This window comes from Acinonyx jubatus, chromosome B3 (genome assembly GCF_027475565.1).
Source record: "Acinonyx jubatus isolate Ajub_Pintada_27869175 chromosome B3, VMU_Ajub_asm_v1.0, whole genome shotgun sequence".
NCBI lineage: Eukaryota > Metazoa > Chordata > Mammalia > Carnivora > Felidae > Acinonyx > Acinonyx jubatus.
In genome coordinates this window covers 79,144,851-79,169,676 of record NC_069386.1, presented here as the reverse complement: position 1 = coordinate 79,169,676, position 24,826 = coordinate 79,144,851, and the positions used below count along the sequence as shown (strand labels likewise).

The 24,826-nt window shown below is 34.8% G+C and overlaps 1 protein-coding gene across 4 annotated transcripts in view; it reads left to right on the top strand.

Moving 5' to 3' along the window:
• STRN3 (striatin 3) overlaps positions 1–23,949 on the top strand; it is a 104,392-nt gene extending 80,443 nt beyond the window's left edge. For all 4 annotated transcript variants that reach the window (XM_027065535.2, XM_027065532.2, XM_027065533.2 and 1 more), the window contains 9 exons: positions 3,869–4,002; positions 5,366–5,541; positions 5,735–5,782; positions 6,080–6,201; positions 9,931–10,098; positions 11,390–11,530; positions 15,737–15,844; positions 22,126–22,212; positions 22,297–23,949. In XM_027065535.2, the coding sequence (XP_026921336.1) occupies positions 3,869–4,002; positions 5,366–5,541; positions 5,735–5,782; positions 6,080–6,201; positions 9,931–10,098; positions 11,390–11,530; positions 15,737–15,844; positions 22,126–22,212; positions 22,297–22,466 (1,154 nt within the window). In that variant the 3' untranslated portion in view covers positions 22,467–23,949. The remainder of the gene's footprint in view (positions 1–3,868; positions 4,003–5,365; positions 5,542–5,734; positions 5,783–6,079; positions 6,202–9,930; positions 10,099–11,389; positions 11,531–15,736; positions 15,845–22,125; positions 22,213–22,296) is intronic.
• Positions 23,950–24,826: the final 877 nt, after the last annotated feature.

Genomic DNA, 24,826 nt, shown 5'->3' with positions numbered 1-24,826 from the left:
TAAGACTTCTCGAGTAGCACATTTTTCATACAGTTAAAGTTAAATAATTTTGCATTTTTCCTTACAGTCCTCTCTGCATGTAATATTTACCATTCATCATAAACTGTGAGAAAATTTGAGGTAGAATAAAGAAAATCTCTAAAATAATAAAACCAAAACAAAATACATTAAAGCATGAAAAATAGCAGTGTATTGATTTTTCCAGATCTCTATTTTCCTGTTTTACTTTAGGAGATGTTTTCTTTTCTTTTTTTATGTTTGTTTATTTTTGAGAGAAAGAGCATGTGCTAGAGCAGGGTAGGGGCAGAGAGAGAGGGAGACAGAGGATCCAAAGTGGCTCTGCACTGACAGCAGAGAGCCCGATGCGGGGCTTGAACTCACGAAACCATGAGATAGGACCTGAGCCGGAACCAAGAGTTGGACACAACCTACTGAGCCCCCCAGGCACCCCTGTATATGTGTCCTTTTTAAAGGAAAAATTTAGGTCAGTGATCTGACTCTTTCTTAATGGTAGGAGGAGGAGGGGGCCGGTAAGCACAAACCTAATTACACATTTTAAAGAGTAAATTTTTAGAGTTTGTTATTTAAAAAAGTTGCAAATCACCTTGGACTTAGAGCTAAGACGTGAACATTAGAGTTCATAACCTCTTGTTTCAGTGGCAGTCTCCAACTTGATGCTTTCCTGTTGAATTCCATGTCATATTGCAAATATTTATAAAGACAGAATGTTTTCAGCCAGACCATTAAAAAAAAAAAAACAAAACGTAACCAGTCATTGGTAGATTTTCAGGCTTTTTGGTATTTTAAAGTGTATTTATTATTTTGAGAGAAAGAACGTGAGTGAGTGGGTGGGTAGGCACGCAAGCGTGTGTAGGGTCAGAGAGAGAGAGGAGAGAGAGAATCCCAAGCAGGCTCCTCACTGTCAGCACAGAGCCTGCTGCAGGCTCAATCCCACAAACCATGAGATCATGACCTGGCCAAAATCGAGAGTTGGATGCTAACCAGCTAAGCCACCCAGGCGCCCCTTTATTTTTATTTTTATTTCTATTTTATTTTTATTTTTTAACGTTTTTATTTATTTTTGAGACAGAGCATGAGCGGGAGAAGGGCAGAGAGAGAGAGACATAGAATCAGAAGCAGGCTACAGGCTCTGAGCTGTCAGCACAGAGCCTGGTGTGGGGCTCGAACTTGTGAACTTGGAGATCATGACCTGAGTTGAAGTTGGACGCTTAACTGACTAAGCCACCAGGTGCCCCGCCCCTTTATTTTTAAATGCTTATTTTATTTTAGAGAGCAAGCAGTTTGGGGAGGGGCAAAGAGAGAGGGGGACAGAATCTGAAGTGGGCTCTGCTCTGACAGCAGAGAGCCTGATGTGGAGCTAGACCTGACAAACTCTGAGATCATGACCTGAGCTGAAGTCAGATGCTTAACCGAATGACTTAATAGTGATCGTTTTAAATAAAGATTTAAAATATACAGTGACACCACTGAAGTAAATGGGATCAATTATTGGGCTGTGATCTTTAGGTTTGATAAAACTGAAGAAAGGAAAAGTTTTTTTTGATATATGAGCTACTGGTTTCCTTGGTCCATTGTGTCCATACAAAGGAGAATTAGTTCTAGAAGTATGAAAAGAACCTTGTTGTAAGATCCCGTTGTGTAGACCTTAAGATTTCAAAAAAAGGAAATGCAATAATAAATAATACTAGTATTCTTAAGTTGCTTGATGAAATCTCTTAGGTTATCTGAGTATTTACTGTGATTACTGTATGCCCCAGTGATGGGTCGTTATGGAAAGTAGAAATACAGCTTAAAATAATTCTTTCAGGGGCACCTGGGGAGCTCAGGTAGTTAAATGTCCGTCTTTAGCTCAGGTCATGATCTCGCAGTTCATGGGTTCAAGCCCTGCATCGGGCTCTGTGCTGACAGCTTGGAGCCTGGAACCTGCTTCAGATTTTGTGTCTCCCTCTCTCTTTGTCCCTCCCCATTCACGCTCTGTCTTTCTCAAAAATAAACATTAAAAAAAATTTTTTTTAGTACTTCTTTTAGATAGATACATATGTAATGCTGAATGAACAATATAGCTTGCTGTGTGTAAGTAAATATATGTATATAGAGAGAGATGGAGAAATGTAGTAATATGTTTAATTAGAAATGGTTAAAAGTAGTTAATACTGCCCAGGCACTTCCTTTTACATGCCCCTAAATTTGTCAAAAGCTAATCAGCAATGTCTCTGCAAAAAGACTATATGTAATAATGCAAAATAATTTGTTACTATGTTAAAAATGATTTACTGGGCTTTTATTCAAGATTTGTGTTAATGAGTGTGTAATTGTGAGTGGGAGGAATTGTGGCATTTTGTTCTAACTTGTCTTACAAACAAATTACGAGATTAAAAGAAAAATACGCCCTTAAACAGGCTAAACATGCTTTGAGAAAATATTGCCTAATGAAAACATAATTTATTTTATAGTTCATTGCAGCTTCTGATATTACCAATAATTGCATACTAGGTATTGGTAGGAAGGATCAGTACTATAATCAATAAGCATAATCATTGAAAGATTAAATACTACTAGCATACCTGTGTATATTTTCTGTCAGATTCACTCTAGATTGGTTGCACACTCACAGCTTCATTTTAGTATTGTCATCATTTAGGACCCTATTTGAGTCAAACTGTATAGTTTACTTTGATATTTTAGCTTGATTTGAGAAATACTAAAATAAGACATTGTAAATAGAGATGAATTTTATTTTTGCAGTAGTGTATATTTAGGAGAAGTTGACTTGTATCTTACACTTATTTTCAGTAGTATTGGTGATGACCGACAAATTTCATTACACCTGTGATGCTTGTAGTGTATTAAGTTAATATCATTTTTCATAGGAACTTTTCAGAATTAAGAATTAGCTTGAGTTTTTATATGATGTTTCTCTTTTGAATTTTATCATGAATTTTAAATGTGTTTTGATATGTTGAGTTGTTTTGTATTACAATGACATGTACTTTTCCTCCTCTTGCATTTTCAGATTAAAATTTTGCTTTCAAAGCATGTATGAAATAATGAGAATTATTGCTTATACTGTAACTGTTGGAGCAAAATATTTATAAAATAGTATAGTTATTCTGATTATGGCAGTTTGATTTTAATTGACCAAAGTAACAAATTTAAAGTTCTATAGTTAGTTAATATAGAGTAGTTGTTTTTAGAAGTATGGTAAATAAAAGGAAAGTTAAAATAAAAAATTATAGTCAAAGCTTGAAAACTGGAAGGCATTCTGAACATCACATGGATTAACCTTTTATGGAAAGGAAGCTGACATTGTTGGTTGTAGAACTGCCCTTTTCCTAGAACATTGCTGTTCCTGGAGTAATCTGGAGTAAGGCTTCATTTCGATAAACTTACAAACTCGATTGCAGACTAGAAACCATTTACATTTGAATGCTTACATTAATTTTTATCAGGGACTAGAATACCTAGCACTTCTAAGCAAATATGATCCAAAGCAAAAGGACTTAACAAGCTGTAATGTTTAAAAAATAGTATAGTTATAATTGTACAAAAGTGAAAAGTGATTTAAATAGACAAAGCCTTTGTGCCCCCACGTCCCATCCTGGAATAATACATCTAGTGCATATTTGATATGTGGAAGATTATGTTGCAGTTTATAAATATGCAAATAAACATTTGTTTATTACTACTCAGTAATAGGATTTTTTGAGTGGAAGAAATAGGAGGGAAGTGGGAAAATAAAAATTAATTATATTAATATTGTAACTGTTAAGTGCTTACATTTCCCCCACAATATTGTCTTGTACTGTATGATTTTTCAGCATTTAAGAAGCGGTTTTGTTCTTTATAGCTGAACCAATAACGTTTCCATCTGGAGGAGGCAAGTCATTTATTATGGGTTCTGATGATGTTTTGTTAAGTGTACTGGGCCTTGGAGACCTTGCAGACTTGACGGTAACAAATGATGCAGACTATAGTTATGATGTAAGTGCAGTTTTATTTTTAATTTTTTAATGATTTAATAGAAGGCTCCTTATTTTTTTTGGAAACACTTATAAAACAGAATTAATGTCAAGGTGCATGGAAAAGATAAGTTTAAGTGTGTCAGTATGTTGATTTGAAGTGACGTAGTTTTTCTTTTGTAACTACTTGCCTTGTGGTGTTTAAATTTTTCTTAGGTATTGTGGTGGATTAGCTAGAAGTTTGGGGTGATTGATTACCTTATAATATTGGTTGATAAGTATCTATCTTGAGTAGTCAACTCTCAATTATCTACTCAAATTAAGCCATATTATGGTGTTAACAAGAGAAAAATAGGTAACCTGAATCACTTGCCTTCAGGATACTTCTTAAAAATTATGTTTTATTTTTAAACTTTTATTTTTTTAAGGATAATGTTAAAGTTAGCTTGCCATTTCCTGAACACTTACTTAGTCCTTCATTTGAGGGATGGGGAAAGGATGGAGATTGGATGGGAAGGATAGTGTTTAGAGGTGAAACTAGTCTTGAACTAAATTTTTTATAGACAATAAACACTCAATTGAGAGTTAACTATACTTGTTTAGATTTTGTATGAATGAATTTGCAGTTTTTCAGCAAATTAAATTTTTCCCTTTTATAACAAACTCCTTTTTTCTACATGTTATACTTATGTTTTACCTATATTAGCATGCTTTTAGAGACATCAGCCTTGGTGGGCTGGATTATTATTCTCATTTATATTTTCAAAGTATATAAGCAACTAAATTCTATTAAACTTTTGACTACTTTAGAAGTGGTTTCACAGCCTATCTTTACAGATGGAGAAATGAAGGTAAAAAGATTAACCTCGTACCAATATCAACAATGATAATAAAGATAAGATGACAATATTCTTTAAGTGTCTTTAGTTCAGACTTTTGGAAAGTATCTTAATCTGCTGCCTTTAAAAATTTCACATGCTAATTTTCCAAATGACAACTGTATTTAATACTGTTCTCTTGGATTTTTGGTAGTAATTTATATAATTTTTATTGTTTCCATGTAAAACATTGCAGCATGGCTATTTTTTTGTTCTCATCTCACATTTAATAGGACCTTTGGGTTTAGCCTGATGATTAGGTAAAACAGATTAAGAAACTCTTCATTTGATATAGGTATTTGAAAGCTAATTGAAGTTATTCTTCTTAGTATCATTTGTTAAATGATAAAGATTGGTTATCAAGTTTTTAAGGTACATTAAATTTCCACTGGACATTTTATCAAAGCAGTTTAATATGTATATTTTAAACACGCCAAAACACACGAAACTCCACATGCCTATGAATGTACTACTTTTACCACTTAATATTGGACTCTTTCTTTGTAGTTGCCTGCCAATAAAGATGCCTTTCGAAAGACATGGAATCCCAAGTATACACTACGTAGCCATTTCGATGGAGTACGGGCATTAGCTTTTCATCCTGTAGAACCTGTGCTGGTTACTGCCTCTGAGGACCATACTCTGAAACTTTGGAACTTGCAAAAAACAGTTCCTGCCAAAAAGCAAGTATTTTCATATTAGCCTGTCTTTTTTTTTTTTCTTCCAAATTTGCTAATAATTATAAGCAATTCTTCTTCTTTGTCATCCTATTTATGCATTCATTTGATCTTACCTAATGATTCCTGAATGTCAGCCAGTGATTTGAAGTTATTTAATTACCTTCTCCTCCCCCACCCTTGTGTTCTCCTCTTTTAGGAGTGCCTCTTTAGATGTAGAGCCTATCTACACATTTAGGGCCCACATGTAAGTTTTATTGAATTTGTATTTAAATTAACAGCCATAGTTATTGTTCACTATTTTTTATCAATCTTCAAACCTTGTAATTTTCTCATAATGTTTGCTTTTTATTAGAAAATATATTAGTTGAGTAATATTTTGATTAATAATTGTATTAGTGAGAATATAATCAGTACTATTCAAGTTTACATGTTTATTTTAAACAGTTTTTAGATATCATGTAAATTTAGAGGTTGGGGGAGTATGGATTTGAGTTTCTTCTTAGGCTTCATAAGTAATTTTTTCCTTCTTTTCCTATAATAGTGGTCCTGTTCTATCACTAGCTATTAGTTCTAATGGAGAACAGTGTTTTAGTGGTGGTATAGATGCAACCATCCAGTGGTGGAATATGCCTAGCCCTAACGTGGATCCATATGATACATATGGTAAGTAAAAGACTTAAAACATTTTTTAAGTGAATGGAGCTGACAAAATATTATTATAAGGTTGTTTAAACATGTATCGGTCTCCTCTTTTAGCTTTCATTTAATTTGCTTTGTTAAAGAGAAAAATTAAGAAATATTGTGCCACGGAATATTTAAGCCTGTGAATTGGTACTTTATTGTGTCTGAAAATAAAAAACTATGTTATTTAAAACGTCAATTTTAGTACTAGCTAACAAAAAGGAAGAGAATAAAATTTAATAAAAAGAATAATATATTAAACTATTTTAATCTATTAAAAAATAGTTTATGTAGTTCAAAACTATTGGCAGAAGACAATAGAAACTAATAGGCACAGTCCTGTAAATCAGGACAATTTTTTAGAGGACAAAAAATTTCTTAATTAAGAAAAAACCTTTTACTCATAAATGTCACTTTAGAATATGTCCCACAGAAATACCTGTATATGTATTCAAATATATTTATAAGGGCAGTGTTTGCAATTACAAAAAAAATAAAATTAAATGAATATTTATTAGTTTGAGAATGGCTAAATAAACAGTGGTCTACTTAATGTTTGGTTCATTCAAAAAGAATTCAAGAGCTCCTTGGTCTTTTTATTTAACATACACTTGGTGCCTTAATTTGCCAAGTAGAGTGTTAAGTACTACATCAAGAAATAATAATTAGTCCAATGGAAAAGACAGACATTAAATAAATAAATAAGGGGGTGGAGTCTGTGGTTAAAAATTATGGTAAGTGGTATGAAGATACAGTACTATGAAAGAGTGACAGAATCTTGAGTTGTAGTCCAAAATAGTGACATTTAGGCCAAGGAGAATAGCTTAGGGGTGGGAGAAGTGGAGAAAAGAATACTGATGTAAAGTTCTAATGTAGTGCTCTAGTAGAGTAGGTGAGAGATGATGTTTCCAAGATCATAGTGGCGATAAACCAGTTGGTAGCAAAGCAGTTGGTGAAAAATGAATTTATGATATATTGGGGAGGTAAGGTAGAATAAGCAGAATCTACTGAAAAATTGGATTGAGTAGAGAAATTGATGGATAAGTGATTCTTGATTTTGTTACTTTTAAAAACAGCTTTATTGACATTCACATATGATAAAATTCACCCTTGTTAAGTATATAGTTCAGTGGTTTTTACTATATTCACAGGGTTATGCGGCCATTACCACTATCTAATTCAGAACATTTTTACCACCACTCTGTATTTTTTGACATGAGCAATTGAGTATATAATGGTAACATATTGAAATGGGGGCGGAACAGTTGTAAGAAGATTAAAGATGGTGAGTTCGGTTTTTAGGCATGTTAAGAAATGGCATATCAAGTAATTAATAATATCTCATCAAAATACTTAATATCTCATCAAGATATGAGAATGGATTGTATAATACAGGGAGAGCATGTTGTGTCGGGCATGAAGAGAAGGCAAAGTCCTGAGCAATTCTGACATTGGGAGAGTGACTAGAGCAAGAGAACCAACAAAGGAAACTGAGGAAGGAAGAGGTGCAGGACAATGGGATCTTGGAAGCATACCAAAAGAAAAAGCCATTTTGAGAAGAAGGAAGCATTCTGCACTTTGAAATGTTGCTGAGAAGTATAATAATAAGAGGATAGAAAGGTTCCTTTTTATAAGTGTCAAATAGGTCACCCAGGTTTTAGCTGGCTGGAGGTTGGATACTGGGATTAAGACCAGAAGGTAAAGGGACCTCTGGGCAACTTTTCTGGGCACACTCTGAATGAAAAGCAGTGTGATGAGAATAACAAAGAAATCTTCAAAGACAGAAAAATTTTTTAAACTTGCTAGAAGAGAATTCATCATTGGTGATTTTAGCAAGGATTGTTTTGGTGTAGTGATGGTATCAGAAACCAGATTAGACTGATTGAGAGAGTGAATGAGAGATAAAAAGCATAATTATTTAATATGCTTTTCTGTTGGTCTCTTGGAATGGTGATGTAAGGTTAAGGTTTTTCTTTAAGCCAGGAGATTCTGGAGCATACTTGTTTGCTGTGGTAATGATCCCAAGGAGAAGGGGAATTACTGTATAGTAGGGAAACTGTCATCATGAAAGCAACTTAGTGAGTTGAATGGAATCCAGAATATACGTGATAGAATTAGCCTTTGATAAGAAGGAGAACAATTCCTGGGGTGCCTGGGTGGCTCAATCCAACTTCAGTTTAGGTCATAATCTCACAATTCCTGAGTGCGCTGACAGCAGAGAGCCCACTGTGGATCCTCTGTCACCCTCTCTCTCTTCCCCCTCCCTTCTCTCTTTCTCTTTCAAAAATAAACAAACATTTTTTTAAAAAAAGGAAAATTCCTTACTTCCTATATGGAAGCAAGGAGAAGATGGCTTTAGGCACTAGTAGATTGGGTGGTGGAAAGATGGGGGAGAGGTTCTTCAGTGTTCTATTTTCTCAGTGAAGTAGATAATCATTCATGAGGAAGGGGGGTTGGGAACTATGAGAATTCTGGAGATAATAAGAAATAGCTGTGGAGGGGTTCCTGAGTGGCTCAGTCAGTTAAGCGTCTGACTTTTGGGTTTGGCTCAGGTCATGATCTCATGGTTCATGGGTTTGAGCCCCTCATCCAGCTCTGTGCTGACAGTGCGCAGCCTGTTTAGGATGTCTGCAGATAGGAAATGTCTCCCCTGTTTGCGCTCTCGCTCTCTCTCAAAATAAACATTAAAAAGATTTTTTTTAAAATAGCCATGGAAGGTGGAAGTTTACTAGAGATACAGGATTGTAGGACAGATTGTGTACAGTGTTATTTTCAGCTACCATGTCCATCAAATGATGATAAAATGTAGTATGTCCATACCGTGGATATTACTCAGCATTAAAAAGAAAGTACTGACATGCTACAGCATGAATGAACCTTGGGAACATTATGCTAAGTGTAAGAAGCCAGTCACAATAGGCTGTTTGTATGAAATGTCCATAATAAACAAACTTCTAGAAACAAAGTAGATTAGTGGTTACATAGGGCTGTGGAAAAGCAGGGAGAATTGGGATGGGGAAGGCGTGGCTAATGAGTGATGAAAGTGTCCTAAAATTGAGGTGCTGATGATTGAATAACTCTGTGAAGATACTAAAAACCACTGAATTGTACACTTTAAATTGGTGAATTATATGGTATGGGAATTATATCTCATTAAAGCTGTTTGTTAAAAAGTGTATGTTCTTCATAAGCTAGAGTATATTATGCTAAGCGAAATAAGTCAGAAAGATAAATACCATATGATTTCACCCTGTGGAATTTAAGAAACAAAACAGATGAACATAGGGGAAGGGGGTCGGGGGAAAGAAAGGAAATCAAATCTGAAAATAGACTCTTAACTGTAGAGAACAAATAGGGTTGATGGAGGGCAGGTAGGCATTAAGGAGGGCCCTTGTTCTGCTCCTGAAACTAATATTACACTGTATATTAACTAAGTAGAATTTAAATAAAAACTTAAAATTAAATAAAATTAAACTCAAGACAAAATAAAAGCATAAAAAATTGCAAAAATACAGGAGAGTATTGTGGGGGAGATAAAAATAACTCATAATTCCACAATTTAGTGATAACCATTGTGTACACTTTGGTTATCTTCTTAGGGCCATTATATGTAGTCTTTTATACATAATTATATGGTAAGTTATCTTTATCCAAAACATTTCTTTCCAACTGTTTTAAGCTAATTTTTGTTTGTTTGTTGTTTCTTCCCAGAGCCAAATGTTCTAGCTGGCACTTTAGTTGCACATACAGATGCTGTCTGGGGTCTTGCTTATAGTGGCATAAAAAATCAATTACTGTCTTGTTCAGCAGATGGCACTATTAGGTTATGGAATCCACAAGAAAAATTGCCATGTATTTGCACTTACAATGGAGACAAGGGTGAGTATATTTTGCCCTATAAAAAAGTTACCTTTTTAATAATTTGGAAGATACAAACAACAAAGCAATTGATTTACTATTTCTTTGCTACTCCAAGAGATGTATTGAAAGAATTTTATAAAGCTTGTGATACTCTTTTTACTCCTAGTCATTTCTTATAAATAAGAAAGGTGCTTTACAAGTACATCCTATAGCTTGGTGCCTTTTGACCTTTTCAGGACATATCCTATTTAAAAAATAAAACTGTTTGTAATAGTGCAGTAGACAAATGAGGCCACTTATAGGAACAACTTGAAACCCTCCACCAATTCCAGGTGGCTGCCCACAAAGACTAAAGGGATCCCAGTCTTAAGCATAGCTGATACCATGTTATGAGCACATTGGTTGAGAAGTCTAATAATCATTGAAATAGTAACCTTAAGTGGGAAGTACAAATTTAGTTAGTTACTTGTACAGTTTCAAATATTTTCCTGTCAATAAAGCTTTAGGCAATTTGCTTTGCGATAACTTTTATTTATGTACATATGTTTATGTTTTAGCATTACTCATATTTGAGTCACTTTAAAGTTATTTTTAAAAATCAGACCTTTAAAACTATGTTGTATTTTAGATGAATTATATATGCTTAATTTTGTTAAGTCTCTTCAATACATTAGTGATTCTACTAATTTTTCAATTACCCAAGCTTTTGAGGTAAAAATTGATTTAGATATTTGTTTCTTACTTCATCTGGGTAATTAATTGCTTGACTCTGGATTTCACCTAATTGTGCATTAATCTGGCCCATTGACTTCAATAAAGAGAGAAATTGCTGCTCTGGACATGGCAGGATAGTAACACATTGGCAGATTCCAGACCCTAAGCTTTATGTTCACAGATCCAAAAATTCAATCTGTATGAGCTACATGATGAGGCTTATAGGTCTCAAACGGGTGTATTCTCCCACAACAGTGATGTGAGAATGCTAATTTATCATTTTACGGTAAAAAATAATGTTGGCAAGTCGGCCAGCAGACTTACCTTGGATTTTTTTCTTTCTTAGCAGAAAATGCATAAGAGAATTAACTTCTGCACATATCTCTTCTTAACTTTTGAGCCCTCTGTTTTTCTTATGATGTTAAACAGAATATTATAACAACTTAAAATAATTAAGGGAAAATTACCTGTTGTATCTCACTATCCTAATATAATCACTCTCGTTTTCATTATTAACATTATTTCAAAAATACTTGAGAAAAGCAGGGATTTCTAAATTGTTTTTACTTTGTGTCTCTTTGGGGATCCTTTTCAGAGCATGGAATCCCTACATCAGTTGACTTTATAGGCTGTGATCCAGCTCATATGGTGACCTCTTTCAACACTGGTAGTACAGTAATTTATGATTTAGAAACATCACAATCATTGGTGATGCTTTCCTCACAGATAGATTCTGGTAAGTTTCCATAAGTTTCTTTGAAACCTTACAAGATTATTAAATAATAACAATAATCTTAATTTTCACATTTTGACTGTTTGAATTTATGATGAAAAAATAGTTTTAATGCATTGTAGTTGTACTCATTTACATTGTTTTCTGCTGTTTTCTCAAATTATGCTTAAAAGCTTAGAGAGTATAGGGGACAGAGTAGAGCAACACAAATGCAAAAGGGGAGTTTATTTGTTTTATTTTAGTTTAGTTTAGTTTATTTAAGTTTATTTAAGTTTATTTATTTATATTGAGAGAGAGAGCACAAGTGGAGGAACAGAGAGAGGGGGATACAGAGAGAATCCCAAGCAGGCTCCTCACCATCATCATAGAGCCCGATGTGGGGCTCGAGCTCATGAACTGTGAGATCGTGACCCGAGTCAAAATCAAGAGTTAGATGCTTAACCGACTGAGCCACCCAGGCGCCCCGAGGGAAATAATTTTTTAAAAAAATTTTTTTTAATTTTTTTTTTTTTAACGTTTATTTATTTTTGAGACAGAGAGAGACTGAGCATGAACGGGTGAGGGGCAGAGAGAGAGGGAGACACAGAATCGGAAGCAGGCTCCAGGCTCTGAGCCATCAGCCCAGAGCCTGACGCAGGGCTCGAACTCACGGACCATGAGATCGTGACCTGAGCTTAACCAACTGAGCCACCCAGGTGCCCCTAAAATTTTTAATGGAAATACATATAAAAGTAGAGAATATAAGCCTGAGGAATTCATTATCCAGCTCCAGTAATTACATCTGAATGTTTAGAAAGTGGTATGTGTTTTTCAGTTTATTTAAATAGGGATCCAGATAAGGCCTATGCATTGTAATTGGTTGATAAGTCTCAGGTTTCTTCCTATCTGTAGGTTCTCTGTCCATCTCTTTTATTTCCGTTGGGTTTTTTAATTGAAGAAATTGGATAGTTTGTCCTATAGAGTCTCCACAGTGTGAATTTTACTGTTTGCATCCTTGTGGTATCATTTAAGGTGCTTTCTCTTTTCATTTCATTTCTGTAAATAGTTTATAGATCTAGAAGCTTATTCAAACTCAGGTTTAATGTTTTTATTTGTCTTCATTTTAAAGTTTTTAAAGGTTCTTGGCAAGACTGTTTCATAGTAATTTGTGAACTTTTATTGGAAGTAAATATTGTCTGGTTGTTTATATTTTTCTTACGTTTTCAATCTTGATTATTGCATAGGTCCATAATTCTCTTGAAAAATGATTTTCTAATACTTTCATTTCTTTTCCACTTATTAGCTAGAATCTGTCTATAAAAGGGAACACCCCTTATCAGTAATTTGGTTACCCTGGAGTTAGTGATTATAAGTGAAGGGGAAGGTCAGTTGTTGATCCCCCCACCTTTATCAGTTTTCAAAATAATGAAGTGGTTTCCTAGCATCACCTAAAGGTGACCATTGAGGGGTGCCTGGGTGGCTCAGTTGGTTTAGCATCCAACTCTTGATTTTGGTCCAGGTCATGATCTCGTGGTTCGTAAATTCGAGCCCACATATGGCTCTGTGCTGACAGTGCAGAATCTGCTTGGAATTCTCTCTGCCTCTCCTCTGCTTGTGCTCTCTCTCTTCCTCAAAATAAATAAACTTTAAAAAAAAAAAAAAGGTGTCCATTGAATCTCTTGGGCTGGTGTTTGTTTTTATTACCATCGTAATCTCTGATCTCAGATATAAATTATCTGATGTGTTTTAATCTACTGCAAGTTATCTTTATCACTCCTCAGATTATTTCATCTTTGGCCAGTGGGAGCTTATTCACTTTGGCTCTTGAGTCATTTTGACCTGACTCTGCTAGTCATTGATAGCTTTCTCACTTTTTGATGTAGCAAGATGTTTAGGTCCATCTTGTTCATTTTGTGCCTCAGACTGAAATTACCCATTTCTCTAAGGAGTCATAGTTTCTTTTATTGGAAAATGGCATTTAGAGACCACAATATAGGTGCAAGGCTATTGGATTGGTTCTCATGGCTTTTGTAGCTCTTGAGTTGCTCATTGTTTTAGGCTTTTTCAGTGAACAGAGCTACAAATGCACTTTTAATAAAGAAAAACACTGATAAACTTCATACTGATGCTTCCTATTCAAATACTTCCTGTTCAAATTTAGATTTATCTCATTGTGGGGCATCTGGGTGGCTCAGTTGGTTGAGCAGCTGACTTCGGCTCAGGTCATGATCTCAGAGTTCCTGAGTTCGAGCCCCACTTCAGGCTCCCTGCTGTCAGCCCAGAGCCCACTTCAGATCCTCTGTCCTCCTCTCTCTGCCCCTACCCCACTCACACACACTCTTAAAAATGAATTAATATTTCATTAAAAAAAAGATTATTAGATTTATGTCATTGCTTTTTACCTCATTTTATTTATTTATTTACTTATTTATTTTTAAAGTTTGTTTTGAGAGAGAATACAAGTGAGAGAGGGGCAGAGGGAGAGGGAGGGAGAGAATCCCAAGCACTAATAGCACAGAGCCCAATGCTGCTCTCAGTCTCATGAACCATGACATCATGATCTGAGCTGAAATCAAGACTTGGACACCTAACCAACTAAGCCACCCAGGTGCCCCTTACCTCATTTTATTCATGCTAAACTCTTGGTTCTCAGCAAAATCATTGTAATCTCTTGTTTGATTTATTCCACAGTACAAATACAGTCATCTCAGAATAATAAAACCAGTACTACCACCAATAGTAGTTTTGTATTCATGGTATATTCCACTAGGGACAGACAGGCTAATTACTGTGCTTTAAAGTTACTTGAAATGGTTCTTTTTTTGTGTGTTCATACCCCAATTGGATATACAGTTACATTCTTTTTTTTTTTTTTTAATTTTTTTAATGTTTATTTATTTATGAGGGAGAGAGAGAGTGCGAGCAGGGGAGGGGGAAAGAGAGGGAGGTACAGAATCTGAAGCAGGCTCCAGGCTCCAAGTTGTCAGCACAGAGCCCAATACAGGGCTTGAACCCACGAACCGTGAGATCATGATCTAAGCCAAAGTTGGACACTTAACTGACTGAGCCACCCAGGTGCCCCTACAGTTACATTCTTTTAAGTTAACTTGTGTTTTTTGTGAGTGCTTTAAAAAATAATCACTTTATTATTATTTAAACCATTTAAATGGTTTCATGGTCAAATCTCCACATTATGCTCAGAGAAGTCTTTTCATCTCTATTCCCTTTCTCCCTCTTAGGTAATGTATCTTAAGTTCAGTTAAGAGTTCTTATATATATGTGGAAAGACTGATTTAGTTTAAATCTAATAATGTTGATATTTTCCCATTAGTTTTTATTTTAACATTTATTTATTATGAGAGAGAATCCCAAGTAGGCTCCATGCTGTCAGCACAGAGCTCAACATGGGGCTTGATCTCACAAACCGTAAGATCATGACCTGAGTCAAAATCACAAGTCCAATGTTTAACCTAACTGAACCACCCACACGCCCCTCTGAATTTTGATCCTTCTCTGTCTAATTTAGTAAAAACTTTAAGAGTTTGGTTACAAAGAAAGGTATCCCTAAGAACATTGATTCCTGTTCTTGTGGTGTTTTTTGTTTTTTGTTTTGTTTTGTTTTTTTGTTTTTGGTGAATGTGGGTAGGATGGGCGTTGTTCCTTGCAAACATCTAATTATTACTTACACATTTTTTCATTAAATGTTTATAATTCATTTATGGGCTGTTTATTTAAAGTAATAATTACTGTGAGTCTTTTAAGATTCTAAATCATTTAGGGGTGCTTGAGTAGCTCAGTCGGTTGAGCATCCAACTCTTGATTTCAGCTCAGGTCATGATCTCATGGTTCATGGGATCAAGCCCTGCATCAGGCTCCCTGCTGACAGCGTGGTGCTTGCTTGGGATTTCCTGTGTTTGTCCCCCACTTGCTCTCTCTCTTTCAAACAAATAAAAGATTCTAAATCATCTGTACTGACAATCTGCATTAAAGTACTTCTAACTTTTCCTAAACTCAGAGTTAGTACTATCCATACTATAGGACATGATAGCTTAAACATGTATTTTTAAAGAAACTTTATCTCTCTACGGCTCTGGTTTTCTCAGATTTTTATTTTATACAAATGCTTTAATTTCTAAATGATTCTTATTTTTTGGTAAGAATAAAAAAACCATCATCCAGTTTTTAATTGAAGGTTTGAATTTTACTGCATTATCTTCCTTTATTTTTCAGGTTTACAATCCAATAATCACATTAACAGAGTAGTAAGTCATCCCACACTTCCTGTTACAATAACTGCTCATGAAGATAGACACATCAAATTTTTTGATAATAAAACGGGTAAGTAGATTCTCTTTTTTTCTTTTTAGTCTTATTAATAATACTGTAAATTTGACATGGTCAAAAATGCTATTTTGGTGGGGGTGCCTGGGTGGCTCAGTCCATCAAGTGTCTGATTCTTGATCTCAGCTCAGGTCTTGATCTCAGAGTGGTGAGATCAAGCCCCACATTGGGCTCTGCACTGAGCACAAAGTCTAGTGGGTTTTTTTTGTTTGTTTTTTTGTTTTTGTTGTTTTTTTTTAAAGGCTGTTCTTTTATGTAAGACATATGGACTTTTTGCCTTCAAGATTGCTAAGTTAAACCATTTTAACTAAGATTTTTGTTTTACTTACATGTCAAGTTCTGTTCTTAAGCATATATAATACCTTGCCTATCTATTAACGATTTTTTCATGTCATGTTAAATATAAACTCATCCATTTGAATTTTTTTCTCCATATTCTGTTGGGCATTAGTATAGCAGAAGAGGTCTCTTTCTGGTGTTGGGCATTTCAAATATGCTGTTAGAATTATTTCTCAGCTGAAATGATAAAATAGTGGAAATGGTTTATTGCCATTTTCCCTCCATTTCTTGTAAGGAAACTTACCAATTATATAGAAGTCAAAATAAATTTTAATTTGGCCATAGACCTGTTTCATCTGTCATTAGAATACCACATAAGTTACTGTTTGTGCTCAGCTAGAGAAGCTTCTTTGAGAAGTTAAAATGGGTATTGAAGGATTTCCAAGTAAAAAAACTTAAATGTTAATTGCAACCCTACTGCAGGGCAATAGATTAAGCAAGACAGCAAATCAGAACTACACATTCTCTTTGAAGTTTATAGAGAACATAGTTATAATTATTAATCTTTAGAGTCTAACAACAAATCCCTGTGTTAAAATAACACTCTAATGGACAGGTTCCTTTTAACTCAGTGGAACAAGTTGAGAAGAGAATGGATATTCACAATCTATATTGCACAGGAAAGAATCATATTCATAGAAAGTTCTCAGTTTAACACCTTCAAATCATTTCTTTGAACATTTTTATGAAGCTTCAAGATCTACCTCTGCTGCAAGCACAGAGATAATTTCCTTTACTGTATTTATAAGAAGATTAAAAAAAATTTTTTAATGTTTATTTTTGAGAAAGGGAGACAGAACATGAGTAGAGGAGGGGCAGAGAGAGAGATATACACAGGATTTGAAGCAGGCTCCAGGCTCTGAGCTATCAGCAGAGCCTGACATGGGGCTCAATCCCACAAACTGTGAGATTATGACCTGAGCCGAAGTCAGTCACCTAACAGACTGAGCCACCCAGGTGCTCCTATAAAGAGATTTTTTTTTTAATTACCTATTGAGGATTTATATTTGTAAGGGGAGGTTCAGGAATTTTAGTAGTGTATTAACAGCAAAATGTGATTCTCTAGAGCTATTTTATTGGCAGAAATCAAGAACGTAGTAATAAAATTTTATTTAATAACAAGGAGCCTATAGTTTTTCAGATCATTTACAAATTCTACCAATTTATTCTTTCTGTTAACTAGTCTGGTTACCTTATCTGTAATGTAAAGACAAAGCGATAGGCTCTAAACAATGAAAAAATTATTTTTAAATCCTGTCTCACTTAGGGACACCTGGGTGGCTCAGTCGGTTAAGCGTCCGACTTTCAGCTCATGTCATGATCTCATGGTCCATGAGTTCCAGCCCTGTGTCGGGCTCCGTGCTGACAGCTCAGAGCCTGGAGCCTGCTTCAGATTCTGTGCCCCCCGCCATGCCCCCTCTCTCTGCCCCTCCCCCATTCACACTCTGGCTTGCTCTCTCTCAAAAATAAATAAATGTGAAAAAAAATTTTAAATCCTGTCTCACTTCACACACAGGTAAACACTATACATAACAACATTGAGTTAAACTGTAAATTGTGTTCAAATATACTGTTTCCAAAGAAACTTTTCCCTGAAAAATGTTAATTCATTTAAATGTGACAAACTAAGGGCACCTGGGTGGTTCAGTCGATTAAGCATCCGACTTCAGCTCAGGTCATGATCTTGCGGTTTGTGGCTTCAAGCCCCACATTGGGCTCTCTGCTGTCAGCATGGAGCCTGCTTCAGATCCTCTGTTCTCTTCTCTCTCTTCCCCTTCCCTGTTTATGCTCTCTCTCTCTCAAAAATAAATAAAACATTAAAAAAACTTTATGAAAAATAAATGTGGGGCGCCTGAGTGGCTCAGTCAGTTAAGCGTCCAACTTCAGCTCAGGTCATGATCTCACAGTCTGTGAGTTCGAGCCCCACGTCGGGCTCTGTGCTGACAGCTCAGAGCCTGGAGCCTGCTTCGGATTCTGTCTCCCCCTCGGTCTCTGCCCCTCCCCTGCTCATGCTCTCTCTCTGTCTTAAAAATAAATAAAAACATTAAAAAAATTAAAAAAAGTAAATGTGACAGACTAGAATATTTCCGTAACTGGTCTGATGTTGCCAGTTAGTTAAGTTTCTAATAGAATATTATTCTGGCAAATGACTAATATATTAATTGATTTTTTAATCTCAAACATTATAGAAATTGATACTATGAATGGATTCAATAAGTTCTTAGATTTTAACAGCAAAAATATATTTAGCATTTTGTATTCCACGCACACTAGCTATATGTTGTGTAAGGTGTGGTTTCTGCTCTCTGGGAGCTTATCATTGTTTGGGGAAATAGGATGTATGTGTGTGCTTGCACACATGCACGCGCACGTGTGCACTCGTACATGCAGTAAAATGAGCCATGCTAGATAAAGGAGTTTTCGTAGTAAGGGTTTGGTCTTTGCCTTAAAGAAATGGTAAGGTTTTTTTGTTGTTGTTTTAAGGAAAGAAGGTAGTAAGAAATTCCAGATAAGGGCATATTTTGAGCAGAGTCAGCATGGTGGTAGAAACTTGGGCTAGAACAGAAGTTTCTTATAGGTAACGCCAAAAAGGTAAGTTTCGAGAAGAGAAACCCAATCAATGGAGGAGAACTTTTCAGAGCCAGGCTAAGAATGATGGATTTTTGTTTATACTATACACTGTGAAAACCACTTAAAATATTTGAGTAGGGGTTTATAAAATTGGTTTAGAAAGATTATTTAAATTGCATTATCTGGTAGATCTTTGACTTTAAATAATTTCAGTTTCTACTATTCTAGAGAAATATTAAGGGCTCATGATTTTTAAAATTTGGTAGAGATATAAATTTGTGTTGCATATACTGTTCCTGAGAGATTTAGTTAGTGATAGTCTAGGAGAAGGTGTATAAGTGAGTAATATGGAGAAGTTGGAAACAGAAGATACTGAATTTGTTGTGGACTCATTCATTCACAATTTATTGAGTGTCTGCCATATCCTTGGCATAGTTTTCATTGCTTGGTGAACAAAACAAAATGTCTGGTCCTCTTAGAATTTATACCCTAGTGTTATATTGCTTACTGCAAGTGAGACATTGTTCTATTAGATTTACATATATTAACATGTTTGTTCCTCTTATAACTAACTGTAAAGTAGATATATTATTATTGTCTCCATTTTAGGTTTGAAATAAAAGTCTTAAAAGAAGTTATATAATTAGTTCATTGTTACACAGCAGAGAGAAATTAAAGGGTTGGGATTCACACTCATTCAGTTTGCTTCTGCAATCCACGTTTTTTAAATACCTATTTTTGTCCCCATTTCTTAGCGGCCCATGATATTGATTGTCCAAGTCCAAGGGCTTAAGGTGCCAGGGAGGGGAGAACAGGTGACTGCATGTATCTTCTATTTGCCTCTGTTACAGAAGGAAAGAATTAATTTTGGTCAGCGAAGAGAGGTAGTAGCAGAGGCATGAGGCAAAAGTAAAATTGGTTAAATGTGAGAAGCTTTAAGTATATGTTGAGAAAGGAGGAATCCTAATTCTTGGGAAGTGTCAGAAGTTTTGTGACTTCTGTGGTTACCAGTGGAAGCCCAGCATTCAAATTGGTTTTGCATTCCACGTATTTGGGGAGAGGAAGGGTTGACTCTAAACTGACTCAGGTTTTCATAGTGAGGGTTAATTTAGTGCACAGGAGATAAACTGGGAAGATTATAGTACCCTTAAAGAAATGGGTATTTCTGCTGTTTGGATGAAAGAATTCTTTGTATTTAAGACATGTTAAATTTAGGAGATACAGGATCATTCTCAGGAAAGAAGTTAGCACTAGATCTGTGAGTTAAGAGTGACCATCATAGATTTGACTTTTTCAGAGAAGCTAATCTTGCTTAACCCCTAATTATTTGAAAGTATTGTCCTGGAAGCCAACAATTTCATACTTGGTTTTTTTATAGGCATATTGTGAGGAATGGATTCTAGAACTGATAGATGAATTGTGTTGGACTAAGCAATTAAAGATAGTATGTTGAATGATTTTTCTGTAGTAGAGAAGAATCCCTAAAATTATTCTGTTAGTATTAGTGAAAAACCAACAGATGTCATTTGAAATGATGAGAGACTTAATTTTGTACTTAACTGATGACATGCTTAGTATTGCCAGAAAGTGATAGGACTTTTTATGTTTTTCAAAGTAACTTTTTGCACGTTTGATTATGTTGTGGTTTTATATTCAGACCAGTAGCTGTAGCAAATAACAAAAGTAGATATATTTCATATTCCAGTGTGGAATGTCATCAGAGGACCAGAAACATGGCAAATGATGGTAACTATAATTCTGGAGAAGGCCTCTTTAGGAGCAGCTCAAGCATTTGAATAGTAAAGACTCATTGCTGAGTGAAAGGGGAGGAAATTTTTTTAAGTATCTGTATTTGCTATTTTATTCTCTTCTTGGATAAATGAATTTATGATGTTGCTTTCTGTCTATCCAAAAGCATATACTGCCAGTGCGGAGGCTAATTCCCCTGCCCCCAAAGTATTTATGCAACACAACTTTGTACTCGTAACTTTTTTTTTTAATTTTAACTTGCCATTGAATCCCGTTTTCTTCCAAATCTTCATTGAAGATACTCATTAAATCCCGTTTTCCAGAACAGTGTTTTTGTTACTGTCTGGGGAAATCCAGAATAATTTCTCTGATATACTCCCACCTCTCTCCCCTTTCTTGTTTCTAATGTACAAAATGATTAATATTTCAAAGGATAAATGAATTTGATAACAGTAGAATCTTTAGTTAGGAATATATCCCATAGTGATTTATTTATCAGGAACCCCATAAATGAAATACTCTTTACATTTCTTAATGAGAAAAATTCTTCCTGTTTTTAGTTTAATTCCAATTTACATGATCTTAAACCTTGGATGCAACCATACAGTCATTATGTTTTTCACTGTCTACCAGATACTGTCAGATTGTCACACAGATGCCTTTCTTAGGAGTAACCGGGAAAGTTCTGCCTTGGAATTAAAATTCTTTCAAAAAATTATTACAGGCATACCTCACAGATATTGTGGGTTCACACAACTGCATTAAAGCCCATTTTGCAGTAAAGTGAGTCAAATGAATTTTTTCATTTCCCAGTGCATATAAAAGTCATGTTTATACCTTACTGTTATCTCTTAAGTGTGCAATAGTATTATATCTAAAAAACCAATGTACCTGCCTTAATGAAAGAAAACTTTATTGCATAAAAATTGCTAACCATTGCTGAGCTTTCACTAGGTTGTAAGCACCAATCATAGATGACCGTAACAGATATATTAATAATGAAAACGTTTGCATGCAGTATTGCAAGAATTCCCAAACTGACACAGAGACACAAAGTGAACAATGTTATTGAAAATGGCGCCATTAGATTTGTTCAATACAGGGTTGCCACAGATCTTCATTTTGTAAAATCACTGCAGTATCTGTGAAGCGTAGTAAAACTAGGTATGCCTGTATACTGGGTGAACCTTGAAAACCTTTAAATGACAGAAGGCACACACAAAAAGCCACATGTTACGTGTATGATTTCATTTGTATGAAGCATCGAGAATAGGCTAAATCATAGAAAAGGTAGATTAGTGGTAACCAGGGACTTGGGGGAAGGGGAGAAATAGGGAGTGACTACTTAATGGGTACGGGTTTCCTTTTGCAGTGATGAAAATGTTCTGAACTGGATAATGGTGATGGTTGCATATCATTGCGAATGCTCTAAAAGCCACTGAATGGTACCTTCCCAAGTGGTTAAAATGGTAAATTTTATGTTATGTGTATTTTACCACAATAAAAATATATTGCTATAGTGATTGTCTATTTTATGTTGATGCTGTGTTATGGTTTCTGATCTCTCAAGTTGGTAACTATTTGTGAAAACTTTATCTTCTGTGTTATGTTTTATTTAGGTAAAATGATCCATTCTATGGTAGCTCATTTGGATGCTGTTACAAGTCTAGCAGTAGATCCTAATGGAATCTATTTGATGTCTGGAAGTAAGTCTGAACTGAATATACTGCCACAAGCTTTATAAAAGAATCATTACTTAGTAACATACTTTATTTATTCTTTTATTACAGGCCATGACTGTTCTATTAGATTATGGAATTTGGACAGCAAGACATGTGTACAAGAAATAACAGCACATAGGAAGAAATTAGATGAATCAATTTATGATGTTGCTTTCCATCCATCAAAAGCATATATTGCCAGTGCAGGGGCTGATGCCCTTGCCAAAGTATTTGTGTGAATCGGCAAAAATCACATCGTCAACAACAGATTTGCTTGGACAGAAAGAGGGTCTGCATCACTGCCATCAACAAGGTTACTGATATGACACTACATGTGATCTGCCTGGAGAAGGCTATTCGAGGCAGGCATAAATTGGTGGAAATCACATCTTAATGTCAGGCTCATTAATTTAATTGTAATTACTGTATTTCGTGGGACAAATAAAAAGGACTCCATTATTTGTGGCCTGTACTGGATATGAACTGAGCGTATGTCTGTTTTTTAGGTATCTTTAAGCCAATGTGGAGTCTGATCTTAAAAAGACTTTTATTTTGGACTCTGTGTGCTGCCTTAGGGTTAGGAATGTGGTGCTCTTGTTGGGGGAAAGTGAGCTCCAAGAGTAGCTTTTTTTCATCTCTTAGTGATTTTCTGTTTATCAGTTGAATGCCACAGATTCCCTTTTAAACTTATTTTGCTTTAAAAAAAAAAAAAAAAGAAAATTTAACTTAAAATATTTTAGCATTAGTTGCACAAAATGTTTGGATAAAATTCTAGTTTTTATAAGTCTTTTTATATATTTAGCCTGTCACAACAGTGCTCAAGATTGTATTGAAGTTTTTCTGCATTATACAACCCTAAAACACAGAGATCTCACTGACCCGCTGCCGTGTAACCACACTTTTTCCTTCTTTTGCCTAATACAGCTCAGCTAAGTCCTTCCATAAAGATGCTAAATCACCTTCATCATCACATAATTGTTTTCATATAAACCAAGGACTATTAAGTGTATTAAAAATGAAACAGTGGGGTTTAGTACTCCAGATGAACTCTTTAAAAAAAAAAATGAACTAATCTTGGCATCCTATCACTATGTGATATTTTGTACATCTTACTGTATTTACAAGTTTATTTATCAAGGATTATCCATCTTGCTAATAGCCTATTATTTATTTCACTTTTTGTTGGTCTTTATATCCTTTTATTAATGTGCTAAAGGAACCTGTATATCTATTTTGGAACTCTTTGAATAGTCTAAAATAGACTAAAAATGGAATATTTTATAGTTTAAGTTACAAACCAAGGTGATTTCCCCCAGATGCATATCTTGGTTTACCATGATTCCAAACAAAACTATCTTGTTTAAAAATATTTGGGGTAAAATTGTATTTGCATTACAAATAGGATACAAAAATAGTTGAATCAGGTTACAGAAATCTGTGTTTGGACTAGTTATCCCATTTTATTTTTTCAGATGTGCTTAATTTTATGGTGTAACTAAAGATTTTGTTTGTGTAATGCATGATTAAGACAATAAAGTATTTTTTCTAGTCTTCCAAAAACTTTTCTGATCAGTTTGCGAGTTTTGATGAGTTTTGTAAGGTTTTTGTTTTACAAACTATGAATCAGCAAATTTTTAAGATTGTACCACATAGCAAACGTACACCTGTTGAAAAATAATGTATATAAAATGCATATAATAAATATTAAATTGTGTACCTGTATGTTACTGTTGGCTACATTATTTTGTGTTGAATAATAAAGTGCAATACTTTACTCTCCATCATTAAAGTAGGAAATGGAGATGATTTCTCAGTGAGTCTTTCATTTTTATGCTATTCTTTTAAACATGGTATTGCTTGAGACTCTAATAAGATTAGAACACTTAACAGTATTAATAACTTTCTAAGTACTTCACCCCATTTGGGAATTTAAAAAAATCTTCTACTGGTATAAGTTACATAGTTCACAACAACGAAAGGAAAAGCAGAGATACAGTTTTCAATCATTTCCTTAGACATTCTATGCCTTTATTGAATCTGGATTTCAGTTAATAGTATTGTCATTCCTATCTAGCCTGTTTCCACAAAAAAGTTCAGAAAATAACTGCATTACATTACTCATTAATTAAAAGTTGTCCTTATGAATTGTATTAAGTGTCTCAAAACTTCTTTCTTCAACAAGGTAATATCTTTTTTCTTGGAAGGAAATTGCAAATGCAGTTAGAAGGTAACATTAAAGGGCACTTGGATGGCTCAGCTGGTTAAGTGTCCAACTCTTGACTTCAGCTCAGGTCATGATCTCATACTTGGTGAGTTCAAACCCCTCATCAGGGTCTGCATTGACAGCACAGAGCCTGCTTGGGATTCTGTCTCCCTCTCTTTCTGCCTCTCCCCCACTTGCTGTCTCGCTCTCAAAATAAAAATTAAAAAAATTTTTTTCTTAAGTTCTATCCAAAAATTAGGGTGGCAAAATTCTATTTGGATGCCTACTTGGTAAAAGAAATTACATTGTGTTTATCTTGTGAACTTTTGTCTTCTGCCATAATCCAAGTGTGCATTTTAGTCATTACTGCTGAAACACTAAAAATTTTCAGAAATA